Here is a 13,964-nt window from a genome sequence, read left to right on the forward strand (position 1 = left end):
TCTGTTTTATGTAACCATGGCTACTGCTGGGTACGGCTCCACCACGGAGGAGCAATTTCGCTTACGTGCAAATCCCCCGGAGCTGGGGTCAGGCCTGGAGTCGGAGACTGGCTTAGGAAGGCGGGGCTATGGCTGTTATTTGAGTGCCACACCTCGCCCCTGGCCGCTGTCACTCATGATTTGCTAGCCAATCAATGTCTGAGAGTGAGTCACCCAATCAGAAGAGCCGATGGGCGGTGAGGGGCGGGTTCTTCTCGGCCGCCATACTGTGGGCTCGGCTCCGCGGCAGAGGGAGGCGCGGTGAGCTGCGCTGGGAGCGCCGCTGCCGGGACCTGTGAGGAGCCCGCGGCTGAGTCCGGAAGCCGCGCCATGGTGAGCGAGGACGGCTATCCCCGCGGGCTGTGGTGCATCCTCCCCGGGGCTGGGGCGGGGCCAGCCGCGGCGTCCGGTGCTGTGCGGCGCCCGGCCGGGGTCCACGCCCGCGCCTGCGCAGAGCCCGAGCAGCGCCGCGGAGGCCCCGCCCTGCCCTGGAAAGCGTCGCTGCACTGTCTGGAGCGGCCGTGTTACCTGGCCCTGCTTTGGGTATCTCATCAGGAGGTTGTAAACTCTAGGTCGTCTAGTTTTTCTGTTAACTTCTAGAAGTTCTGCATTTTTCCTTTAACATTTAGGTCAAACACTCAACTTGAGTTAATACTGTGACATTTTAAAGAAAAATAAGAAAATTATTTTTATTTTATGTAAATTGGTGTATTGCCTGCATGTACTTCTTTGTGAGGGTGTCGGATCCCCTGGAACTGTTGTGAGCTGTTATGTGGGTTCTGGGAATTGAATCCAGCCCCTCTGGAAGTACAGCTAGTGCTCCCAGCCACCAAGCCATCCCTCCAGCCCCAATATTGTGAAAATTTAAAAGTCTGTCCGATTAATTTCTTTGTGTATAGGCACATCGGTTCTGCAGTAACATTTACCATTTTCCCTTTCGTCGAATTTCTTTTGCTTTTTTGTCAAAAAAGGTGTGATACACACACACATTATATATGGCACATTATATAAGTATACCCCGCCTCCTTTAATGTCCTGTTTTTGTTTTGTTTTTTCCTTTGAGACAAAGTCTACCTTTGGGTGGCCGGGCTCTTGCTATGTTGATGAGGCTAACCTCAAACTCATAGAGCTGTGCGTGGCTCTCCCTCCCTAGTTTTAGGATTAAAGCTGTCTGCCACCATGCTTGGCTCATCCAATCCTCCACCTCTTTTTTGAGACAAGTTTTCCCCTTATGTAGCTCTGCTTGTCCTGGAACTCTCTTTGCAGACCAGGCAGACCTTAAACTCACAGAGATCTGCCTGTTTCTGTCTCTGGAGTCCTAATTAAAAGCATACGTGCTTCAGCATTTCAGGCCCTCATCACAAGCATTTTTAAAAAGGCCAATTTCTTTTTTTTTTTTTTTTTTAATTATTTTTTGAAGAGATGGATCAGAGGTTAAGGACACTGGTTGTTCGTTCAAAAGTCCTGAGTTCAATTCTCAGCAACCACACGGTGTCTCATAACCATCTATAGTGAGATCTGGTGCCCTGTTCTGGCACACATGCAGGCAGAATGCTGTATAGCTAATAAATAAATAAATAAAAATTATTTTGCTGAGCAAAATCCCAGCACTTGGGAGGCAGAGGCAGATAGATCTCTGTGAGTTTGAGGCCAGTGTGCTCTACAAAGCGAGTCCAGGACAGCCAGGACTGTCTCAAAAAGTATTTTTTATTTCATGTGTATGTGTATGAGTGTTTTCCCTGCAGTGTGTACCTGGTGCCTATGGAGACCAGAAGGGTGTGCTGGTTCCCATGAAACCAGAGTTACTTTTGGTTCTATGCCATGTGGGTTTTGGGACTCAAACTGGGTGCTGCAAGACCAGCAAATGCTCTTCTTAGCCATTCTCCATCTCCTCTCATCATGTATTTTTCCAATTATTGGCATAATCATATTTTTCTTACTTTTGTTGATTTTTATATTATTTTACATTCTTTTACATATATATTACATAATATTTATATTATATTACATTAAATTTAGCATTTTTTCCTTTAGGGTGCTAGAGATCAAATCCAGGCTTTTGTACATTCAAGCTTGAAGTTTACTCAGCTTCAATTAAAAATTTCTTGTTCTTGTTTATGTGTAGGTATGTGTCTAAGGAGGTCAGAGGGTGTCAGAATTCCTGGGCTACAGCTACGGGTTGTTGTGAGCTTCCTGAGGTGGGTGCTGAGAATCAGCTCAGCTGCTCTTTAAGAACATTCATGCTCTGAGCTGCTGAGCCCCCTCTCCAGCCCTCACAGCTTCAGTTTTAAACATTGACACAGGTTGTTGTTTTCTACTGCATTCTAGTCTGGAGGTCATGGCATTAATACTGCCTCAGATTCCTGAATCTGTTTCTGAGATTGCAGCTGTATGCCGCCATGCCTAGTTTGTGTGTTAGTTTAGAAATAGTTTCATTTTTCGTTTTTTAATGGTTTTGAGAATTTGTTTGCATCTGTCAGTAATTGATTTTTGTTTGTGTGTTTTTCAGCTTTGTGTAAGATAATATAGGTGTTATAGTTTAAGTTAGGAATGTCTGCTTTATTTATTAATTAGTTTATTTTAAGACAGTATCTCACTGTGTAGCTCAGGTTATCCATAAACTCAGCTATCCACCTGCCTCCCCTTCTGAGTGTTGGGATTAAAGTGCCTAGCACTTGTTTATTGTTTTAAGAGTTTGTGTATCTCTTGGTATATTTTTCATTTCTAAAAAAAATTTCATTTCCTCTAATTTACTAAATTTTTGGCTGTGGGATTGCAACATTTGTCCTTTATGTACCTCCCACCCCATAGGCTCATGTGTTTGACCAGCTGGTGGTGGTTTTTTGCAAGGCTATTTAGATTGTGCAGTAATGAAGGTTCTCCTAGACATTGATTTCAAGTCATTTGCCCTCCATTTTTGAGCCACGTATTTATCTTTCTCTGCATTCTTTATATTTCATAATGTTAAAAGTGAACATCCACCTTTAATCTCAGCATTGGGGAGGCAGAAGCAGGTAGACACTGGGATTGAGGCCAGCTATTGCTACACAGTAAGACCTTGTCTCAAAAAGAAAACAGATCATTTGACTGTTGGAATGAGCATCACTGAGAGTCAGTTTCTGTCTTCTTCAGGCTTTGTTGAGGGCTCAGTTTACCATTTGTTTAGTGTTAACAAACTATTTGTTACCAAGCTTCTATCACCTGTGTGTTGGCAATCTGCCTTCAGAGTGCAACTTGTATTTTGTTACTGTTTTTCACAGATTTCTTTGAATGTTAAGAGCTGAAAAATAACACTGAAAAATGCTAGCTGCAAAGGGATTCATGGATGGCTGAGTTAGGAGCCTTCTGTAGCACAGCCAACCTTCACTCTTCTGATCACTTTATGTTCTGCTGAACGCAGCCTAGGGAGAAGTCAGCACTCAAGATAAGGGTCTTCTCAGATATTTCCTGAAAGTGTCTGTTTGACATGCCTTGATACATTATATACCTGTGTGCTTTTGAGGACTCAGTTCCTAAGAGAGAATGTGTTTTAAAATTTGCCTTAGGTGAGACACCCGCTGTTCAGAAGACTGACATTTGCTACACAGCTATTATTCCTCATCAATCTAGAAACATAAACTCACAGAGAAGCCTATGAGATTTGTGGGAGTCAGGAAAAAGTGAATGTTGGTGGTACCCCACTTCTGCCAGCCTTCCTTCGCCCAAGATGAACAGCTCACTCACTGCTTGACAGGCTCTGGCTTGGATTTCTGATATCAGTGATCCTTATGTATCTTCCCGTGAGGTGGTTCCCCGCCACCCCAAAAAGGCCGGTGGGCTGGAGAGATGTCTCAGAACACTGGCTGTTCTTTCAGAGGTCCTGAGTTCAATTCCCAGGAACCACATGGTGGCTGCCAACCACCAGATCTAATAAGATCTGGTGTCCTCTTCTGGCATTTAGGCACACATGTAGGCTGAATAATGTATAAATAAATAAATCTTTAAAAAACATGAGGAAAAAACAAAACAAAAAAAGGACAGGCCATCTTTCTCTTAATTCTGTCATGCTGCAGCGTTACTCAATTAAAATTCAAATATTACCAAAAAAAATTCAAATATTTTGTTTAGAGCTAATGAGGTGGCTCAGGGAGTAGATGCCTCCTGCTGCTAAGTCTAACGTCCTGTGTTCATTCCTCAGGCACGTAGTGGAAGGAGAGAACCCACTCCTACAAGTTGACCTCTGAACTTGTCACACCTTCTCCCCAAATAAGTGAACGTCATCCCCCCTACTTTGTTTTGAGAAAAGGTCTTACTTTGTAGCTGTGATTGGCCTAGAACTCACTGTTGCACTTGGCTGGCCTAACACTCAGAGATCCACTTGTCTTTTCCTGCTGAGTACTGAGATCCAAGGCTGGTGCTACTGTGCCCCATGTAGGAGTTGATTTTTTTTTTCTACATAAAGCATAACTTTTACTATTTTTTTCCAGATATTTTTTTTCATCTGTCCTTATGGAGCCATCTCTTTACTTTTTTTTTTTTTTTTTTTTTTTTTTTGTGGTCGTAGGTCTAAATCATGGGTCTAAATCATGATCAATTCATGACTACCTTGCTTTGAATGGCACCGCTCATGCAGTAGTACAGCTTGAGTAGATGTGGGACACCATCTGCATCTAAGACATTTGTTTTAGAAATGTTTCTTATGACAGTAGTGGCCACTGTATTTGGAATGGGTTCTTTTTTTTTTTTTTTTTTTTTTGAGATAGGGTTTCTTTGTGTAGCCTTGGCTGTCCCAGACTTACTCTGTAGACCAGGCTGGCCTCAAACTCAGAGATTCACCTGCTTCTGCCTCCCTGAGTGCTGGGATTACAGCGTGCACCATTACTGGAATGGTGAACTTCTTAATGCCCTTGCCCTTGGACACTTACTAGGCTCAGTTGGTAAAGTGAGTTGGCTGCGCGTGGCTGAGCTCCCTTTTAGGTTGAGAATGATTTCTTCTTTGGTTGTTGTAGAAGCGTGTAATTAAATTATTTTTTAACGTTACCTTGAGATTTATTTATTGGTTTGTTTTGAGGCAGGGTCTCACTCTGTATTCCTGGCTGTCTTGGAGCGTCTAGTCTTAGGTTGCCCTCCCGCTCATGGAGATCTACCAACCTCTGCCTCTTGAGCTCTGGTATTAAAGGTGTCCCAACATCATGCTGATTGAAGTCTTTAAATAGTGATCATGTAGTATTTGTATTACTTGATTAAATTTGTGTTACAGGGAAAATTGGAGCCCCCTTTGGGGTTCTTTGTCTCATTAATAAAATAATTTCAGAATGCACTCACAGCAGCACAAGGACAGTTGAATCAGTGTCTAAAAGAGGAACTGCAGGGCAGGCAAGCTGCTTGGAGGGAAAGGGAGGCAGCCATGCCATTGAAGCTGGCGTGAGTTCGGATGCATGGTCAACAAACTGCATTGGGGGGGGGAGGGAAGCTTTAGAGAAGGAGTTAAGAGAACACAACATGTTGCGGGGAGGCAGTGAGAGCCCAAGTATGCTTAGAAAAGAGATAAAAGGAGAAAAAATGGCGTTCTGAATAATTCAGAGAAGTAGGCAGACTTAGCACCCTCCATGACTGCACTCGGGTCAGGGATTCTGGGAAGGGAAAGAACAGCGTCTCATTGAAGCAATCTCTTTAGCATGGTTATGGTGAGCCTGCTTTCCTAGGATGGTCCCTTAGCCAAAGTGATTTAATCAGCCAAGCTGGAACCCTAGGTCTCTACTTAGGGCTGAGATACTCTTCTCATGACCAGGAGCTTTTCTACTCTAACATTTGGACCAAAGTAAGTTGTGCTCTGGAATCTTAATGATTTCCTTTTCTGTTAGGACAACAGGGTGGGCTCATTTCCCCATGGAAGTGGTGACAGCATGTGTGAAATAGTGCTTACCAGGAAAACTCATTATATGCATTGTTCATTATCTTTTGAGAGTATGTCTGATCCTCTAGGTTTATCTTCGTTTGTGACCAATGAAGCCGTGATTCATTATGCTGAGTGACTTACTCTCATGAGCTCATGACTTACTCATGAGCTCTCCCTGTTCCCTTGTTCTCTCCACCCGGCAAAGCGTAAACTCTGTGCACATAGATGTCTAAAGACAGAGAGCTCTGTTCTGTGTACAGGTGGCTGGCCTTTCTGTGACATGAATGAGAATTGGGTGGAGCTGCAGCTCCTCCTCAGGCCACTCAATGCCGGTGTTTTTACTTTGCTGTTTCTGTTCAGAGTTGTTCATTGTATGCATTAGGACGTCTCTGTCATGAAATATGTGTGGAGACTGCAGAACTACAGGAATATGTTAGCATCTGAGCATACAGTTGCAGTCCCATCCGTTCTTTCATACACGTGTATGGGATGTTTTAGGATTTGGTGAGCTTCGAGGATGTGGCTGTGCACTTCAGCCTGGAGGAGTGGGCTTTGCTGGATCCTTCCCAGAAGAGCCTGTACAGAGACGTGATGCAGGAGACCTGCAGGAACCTCGCTGCAGTAGGTAAGGGTATCGTTTCTTACCTTTGGTTGAATTAGTTTTCCTGTTAGGAATGGTCTTCTGTGATTTGAGTGTGGAAGAGGAAGAATTTCCTGAATAAGTGACACAGTAGTGGCTGGTGAGAAGTCAAAGGCACTCACTTTGCAAGCCTGGGGGAACCACACGGTGGAGGCTCCACAGTTGTCCTCTTACCTGTGTGTGTGCTCTGTGGCACGCGCGCACACGCGCGCGCACACACACACACACACAGAAAATCTGCTTTTGCAGAGTTTATGTTTTAAGAAAAACAACATGATCACAATGTATATTAAAACTAGAAACTTTTGTTATTTTTTTCAACAACTTTAATATTTTTATGTGTGTGCCTGTTTTTGAATATGTGCACCATAGGCGTGTAGGAGCCCTTGGGAGTCAGAATAGGTCACCAGATTATCTGCAGCTGGAGTTAGAGGTGGCTTTTATCTGCTATGTGGGTTTTGGGAACCAAACCTAGTTCCTCTACAAGAGCAGTAAGCACTCTTAACCCTTGAGCCATAGCTCCAGCCCTTTTTCTTCTACTTAAAAAAAAAATTTTTTTTTAAATTGTGTGCATGTATGTGTGTGGTATGTAGTATGTGCATGTGTGTGAGTACAGGTGCCCATGGAGGGCAGAGGCTTTAGATTCCTCTGGAGCTGGAGGTTCAGATGGATGTCAACTGCCCAGTGTGGGTGACGGGAACCAAAGCTGTGTCTCTGCAAGAGCAGTAAGTGCTCTTACCCGCTGAGCCTTATATCTTTAGCTCCTGGTTTTCAGAAATTCTTGACCTTTTTTTTTTTTTTCCTCAGATAGGGTCTCACTATGTAGATGAGGCTGGCCTTGAACTCACAGAGACCGCCTGTCTCTGCCTTCTGAGTGCTGGGTTTAGAAAGCGTTTACCACCACATCCAGCTTTGTTTTCATTAATTTCTAATAATTTATCATACATTTTGGGGCTGCTTTTTAGGATATATATGGGAAGAACAGAATGTTGAAGATGACTGCAAAACTTTTGGAAGAAATCAAAGGTAATTTGCATGTATAAGTGTAAGTAAATATCTCTTGTAGGAATTTTAATGTGCCATATAAATTTAACAGTGTGCAAAAGAAATTACAACTTGAGTTTATTCATTGTTAGAAATGTCTTACCAAAACTATGTACTCAGTGTAAGAACTCAGTGTATGTACCCAGTGTTTGCAACACATTCCACTTGGACCCGGTATCAGTGTGCGTCACTGTTAGAGTATTGCTTTGTGGGAGGCATTTTAGAGAACCATCAATCTATTTAGTTTCACACCATTCAGATATGGCAGAAAGTAAACACTTTGCCTAATTTTGAGAACAGTGTCTGACCAATCAGTAGGCACTATCTTGGTTGCCTTTTGTTTTTGAGACAGAGTCTCACCATGTAGCTCTGGCTGGCCTGGAACTCACTACGTAGACCAGGCTGGCCTCTAGTTTACAGACATCAGCCTGCTTCTGCCTCTTGAGTACTGGGATTAAAGACATGTACCAGCAAGCCTGGCTATTTGTAATTTTTTTTAACAGAAATTGCATATTGGAAACCATGAGAATGTGGTGTCAGGGTGAGGGTAGTCAGAGAGAGGGTGGGTAGGGTAACAAAAGCCTTAACCCTTATGCCAAACCTCAGTACGAGCAGTACGTTTTCTACCGAAGTTTAGCTCTGTGAATATCATGCTTGTGAAAAGGCTTTCACGTGTCATTCTTCCTTTAATAGGCATATCATTCCTCACTCTGAATATACACCGTTTGAGCAAGAGGAACGTAGGAACAAGCTGTACGATTCCAGTTCTCTCGCAAGTAGTCAGGGACTCCTGGGTGCTCACACTGTGAATGGACCTTGTGAATGTGAGGTATGTTTAAAATCCTTTGGTCTTCCGAGTACCTTTGGAGCATATCACCAAACTCACAGTGGACAAAACTTCTATGACTACAAGGACTGTGGAAAGGCTTCTGTTTATTATAGCTCACTTTACACACATGGAGGAACTCACACTGTAAGAAAATGTTATGAGTGTAACCAGTGTGGTAAAGTTCTGAGTTCTTCCAGTTCCCTTCAAAGGCACGAGAGAATTCACACAGGAGAAAGACCCTATAAATGTAACCAGTGTGGCAAAGCTTTGAGTTCTTCTACTTCACTTCAAAGACACGAGAGAATTCACACAGGAGAAAGACCCTATAAATGTAACCAGTGCGGTAAGGCCTTTAGATGCCACAGTGCCCTTCAGTTACATGAAAGAATTCACACTGGAGAAAAGCCCTATGAGTGTCAGCAGTGTGGGAAGGCCTTCACATGCCACAGTTACCTTCGGTTACATGAGAGGACTCATACTGGAGAGAAACCCTATGAGTGTAAACAGTGCGGGAAAGCCTTCCGATGTCAAACTTCCTATCACAGGCATAAAATTATTCACGGTGGAGAAACATTCTATGAATGTAAACAATGTAGTAGGCTCTTCATTTACCCCTCTTTACTTCAGATGCATGAAAGAACTCACACGAGTGACAGACCATACAAATGTAAAGAGTGCGGTAAGTCATTTCTCTATCCCTCTTTACTCCAAATGCACGAAAGAACTCACACTGGTGAAAAGCCTTATGAGTGTAAACAGTGCGGTACAGCTTTTAGACATCACTCTTCCCTTCGATTGCATGAAAGAACTCATACAGGAGAGAAGCCTTATGAATGTCAACAGTGTGGGAAAGCCTTTACTCGTCACACTTCCCTTCGGTTACATGAAATTACTCACACTGGAGAGAAACCATATAAATGTAAGGAATGTGGTAAAGCCTTTAGACATCACTCTTCCCTTCGATTGCATGGAAGAATTCATAGTGGAGAGAGACCCTATGAATGTAAACAGTGTGATAAAGCCTTTATACGTTACAGTTACCTTCGATTACATGAAAGAACACACACAGGAGAAAAACCTTATGAATGCAAACAATGTGGGAAAGCCTTCAGCCGTCATAGTTCCTTTCAGAGACATAAATCTATTCATGCTGTGGAAACCCCCTATGAATGTCAGCAGTATCTAATTCCTTTATCTCTGTTTCCTCCAAATACATCAGACACCTCATACTGGTGAAAAATGAATATGAACACACCATGAATATAAACAGTGTGTTTAAGTGTTTATCCTTATCCACTTAAAACACATGTAAGAACCGAAGATGTCATGTGATAAAGCCTTATTCACATAAATGATATGATTTAGACTTCAGAGGAATGAAGGAATTCATGCTGGGCACAATTTCTACAATTATGTGGTAAGTCCTGTACTGGCCACTCTTGCTTTCCCAGAAACAGATTAACCATGCTGGGGAAATGCCTTATGAATGGAAACAGTATGGTCATTCTTTTATTCATATTTGCTTCAAACACATGAAAAACTTAAGATACAAAATGCTGTGAATGTCAATAGTGTGCTGAAGCCTTCAGGAGCTGCAAGGTCCTTTTGATAACATAAAAGACATCTTACTGGAGGGAAAAAATCCCCATGATGTTTAGATGTCATCGCTCCCACAGAGTCCATGAATGAACTCCTTTTGGAAACAATGCCTGTGGGTGGAGACAAAGCTGACACCTTCACGCTCATGGCTCCTTTCAGAGACGTACAACGATTGATGGTGAGACAGAGCCTTATACATAGAAAGAATATGGTGAGTTTCTGGATGCCAGGAGATGGACAGACATTTTTGTCAGTAGTGTAGCTACTTGTAAGTTGGCTGTGTTCAATTAGCTCAATTAAAGTCATTGGTTCCCCAGGCGGCACTTCGGTGGAATCATTTCTTTGCTTCTAGCCTTGGTGCCCTATCTAGGGTGAATAGACATTTGTTCACAGAAAATGTTCACACAGCACTTGACGTCTGAATGTGCGGCACAATGGAACCAAAGACGAGTTTGAGAGGAGCACTTGTCATGCCTCTGCTGTGGGTGATGAGACGCGCCACTGAAGGGAAGCTCTCTGTGGCTGAGTGTCTGCAGAGTTAGTTCTGAAACTGCTGTCCTCTCCAGTGTGCCATGGGACGGTGCCTTCTTGTTGAGGTACCAGTCACTGTACTGTGCAACTCCTGTGGAGTATGGAGTGGCTCATTTCTGTGACAAATGAAGTTTGCCACATGAATGTATGGATACAGCCTCATACAGCTGTCGTGTTAAGAGTATATTGCAGTTCCTGTAAGTAGCACAGATGGAAAGGATTAAGTAGGCATCAGCTGCATCTGTGGCCAGTAAGGCTTACCTGTCTGCTAACATGAACTTCCTTCTAATGGAAGAATTGAGGAAAAGATGTGCAGACGCTGCCCAACGTATTGACCTCTGAACTGGATCCCTCTGGGATTCTAAGACTTGAAGCCCATGTAAAGTCGTGAACAGTGAGGATGCTTTATTGGGAGGGTGTGAAGTAGTGGTGATACAACTTACCCCTTAGGCTGGCTTTTAATACACAAGAGTAGGAAATCAGTGGTACAGCATGTAAATGGAGGCCTGAATAGTAACCCAGTAAAGGAAGTTGTTATGATCAGCAAATACTCTGCCTCTGGAGGGCAGGAAAGCTTAAGGAAAACCTCAGTGAAGGAAGATATGATAAAGCAGTGCAGCTGAAAAAGGCTGAGCTTTCCCAGAATAAGTTGTATACTCTCCTACAGGAAAGGATGCTTGTGTGTAGATTGCTTGTTCAGCCCAGGGACCTCTCAGCAGCCAGGGGCATCCACTGAAGAGGCAGCAGTGTGCTACAGCTTGGGTCCAGAGACTGTCAGACCTCCAGAGTCCATGGGGCTGTAGCAGGTGAGCATGTCTAGCTTTCTCCTTGGCCCCCTGTGCCAATTAGAGAACAAGAGTCAGTTCCTTCCTCACCAGGCCTGTCGGAGGTTAAGCTATACAATTAGACCCATGGCTACACTCAGAATGAGGGTGCAGGATGGCTCATGAAGAATGACTAGATGGTCCAGGGTGATCTAAACCTCCCATCTACACCACTGTATCCAATATTGATTTTAATTTATTCTTTGTTTTCTTATGGCAAGTTTTTATGTAGCCCTGTCTGGTCTTAAACTCACTCTGTATAGCTGAGAATGAGCTTGGAAGTGCTGAGCCTCCTGCCTCATTTTCTCAAACACTGCGGTTGTATGCATGGGCCACCCCGTCTGCTCTCCTGTGCTTTGAAATAAACCCAGGCTTCGGCATCCCCTCTCAGCTGTGCTTGCTCTCAGGTCAACATTGAGAAAACACTTGGTACGAGTAACAGTCTTCAAATGCTGTTGGATTTTGTTAATATTTTATTTGCTGTCCCCTTAGCTCTCTGATTCCCAAATTCAGATTGGCACTTGTTTGGGATTGTGGGTTATGGGTTTTCCGTGATCCTGAGATCCCTTTGTGCAAAGGTTTCTCCTCATGCTGACATAATGCTAGCCTATGAGTGTTCCACAGATACAGAAAAGTATCCATGTGAGCCGAGTGGCTGACAACCAGAAAGGAGGTACACGTGTACAGGGCAGGCACATGTGACATTCTTGGGTAATACAGATGACACAAGGTGAATGAGGGAAATCCTTTACAGCCTATGGCTAGCATTAAACATCAAAAAATGAGCTGAAGAGCTTGAATGAAGGCGCCTAGTGTGCATGGGAAAGATACTTTCAGAAGATTGCGTATTTTGTGAAAAAGTAGTCAAGGATGGACCACTTCTCCACGAGGTGTTAGCCACAGATGCCCCTGAAGTCTCTCAAAGAGTATAGGCTATTGCCAATGCTTATGAGGTGTCCCCAGAAACAGATAAAAGGCTTCCTGAAGACAGCACATGCTTTGGTTGCTGACTGGAGAAAACAAACTGAGACTGAGCTGGAAACTTCCTCCTCGCTGGCCAGCATTCATAGGACCTGTAGGTTCAGGCTACTGTGCAGCGCTGCATCTAGACCTGGCATGTTACTAAAATGTCAAGCAAGATGTGCCACTAGGGCTGGGGAGATGGCTCAGCTGTTGAGGGTGCTTGCTGACCAGGCTGGCAACTAGATCTTGAACCTACATGATGGAAGAGAACCAAATCCTGCAAGTTGTCTTCTGCTCTCCCTACTCATGCTGTGGCATGCACCTAATCTCCAGTGTGTAGGTAAATGTAATAAGATCTAGTACTATAGTAGCTTGACTAAATGATAGTGACCAGCTGCTTCCTGGTTGGATCTAAGGCTTACTCTGCAGGGCTCAGTTCACACGTGTAAGAGCCATTCACAACCCAGGACTAGACAGGCCCTAGTGTTTTGCTACATGGATATATTTTTGTGAGATGGCTCTCAAGTTCAGAGTTTATGCCTATAGATTATTGTTTCAGTCATTTTTGGACAGAGAATCTTCTTTTTGCTGTAGGCAGTAGTTACTTATGAAATTTATCACTCCCTCATATGCTTGGCACATTCTAGAAAGGGGAGTGGCATGCACCGGAGGAAGGAATAGCATGTTTTGGAATGCCATTGCCAATCTTTTTGAAATCTCAGTCCTTTAGTGTCAGTGTGGAGGTGTGGGCATGGAGCCCTGCTCCCTTCCCTGATGATTTACTGGCAGTTAATATTCACTACAAGGAGTGAACATGAGACCTCTGCCTCTTCCTGAATATCTTTTTGTTTCGTTTTTTTGAGACGAAATCTTACTACATAGTGCTCACTAACCAAGCTGGACTCACAGAGTTCCACCTGCCTCTGCCTCCTGAGTGCTGAGATTAAAGGCGTGCACCACCGTGCCCAGGCTATATCCCTGAATATCTTTAGGCAGTTAATGGTACTTAGACAGGATGGTCTCACAGGGCCTCTTCATCCTCTGCATATAAAAGCAGGTGATTGTTGCTGGTAGAGGGAGAAATATTTTCTTCAGTGGATTACCTAACCACAAGTTTCCATGTTCTTGTAAGTAACCCTAATTAAAGTAATTGCTTCCTTGTGCTGTGCTGGTGTCAGATCTTTTCCTTGTGTCGTGTGTGGTGCCCTTGTCTGAAATGACCCCAGAAAGAGTTCACACAGCTGTGTTGTAATATGCATTACACTGACAAACTGTCATGTTGCTTACGTTTGTTGAGGGCAGACACTGGGAGGGAGCATACCCTCCCTTTTTAAAGACTCAAACATGTTTGTCTTAAGTTTTCTCCATTACTTCCTATCCTGGTAGGCTAGCCTTTGACAGAGAGAAAATTGTTCAGCAGTACCTCTGGGTATTAAAAAGCATGGTAGCAGCCAGGTCCTGTGCACATGGCTGTAGTCCCAGCACTCAGGGAGGCAGAAGCAGGCAAATCTCTGTGAGTACCAGGGCCAGGCTGGGCTACAAAATAAGTCCAGGACAGCCAAGGCTACAGAGAGAAACCCTGTCTCAGGAAAATCAAACAAACAAACAAAAACCCCA

At 43.7% G+C, this 13,964-nt stretch overlaps 1 protein-coding gene across 1 annotated transcript; it reads left to right on the plus strand.

The window, feature by feature from the left end:
* The first annotated feature begins 279 nt into the window (after positions 1-279).
* Positions 280-13,507, plus strand: Znf93 (zinc finger protein 93). Its single transcript, XM_055618859.1, has 4 exons — positions 280-372; positions 6,416-6,542; positions 7,523-7,583; positions 8,295-13,507. Exons 1-4 carry the CDS (start codon positions 370-372, stop codon positions 9,664-9,666), a joined length of 1,563 nt encoding a protein of 520 aa, XP_055474834.1. The 5' UTR covers positions 280-369; the 3' UTR covers positions 9,667-13,507.
* Positions 13,508-13,964: the final 457 nt, after the last annotated feature.

The sequence above is a fragment of the Psammomys obesus genome, unplaced genomic scaffold (assembly GCF_907164565.1).
Source record: "Psammomys obesus unplaced genomic scaffold, mPsaObe1.curated_primary_1811, whole genome shotgun sequence".
Taxonomy (NCBI): Eukaryota; Metazoa; Chordata; class Mammalia; order Rodentia; family Muridae; genus Psammomys; species Psammomys obesus.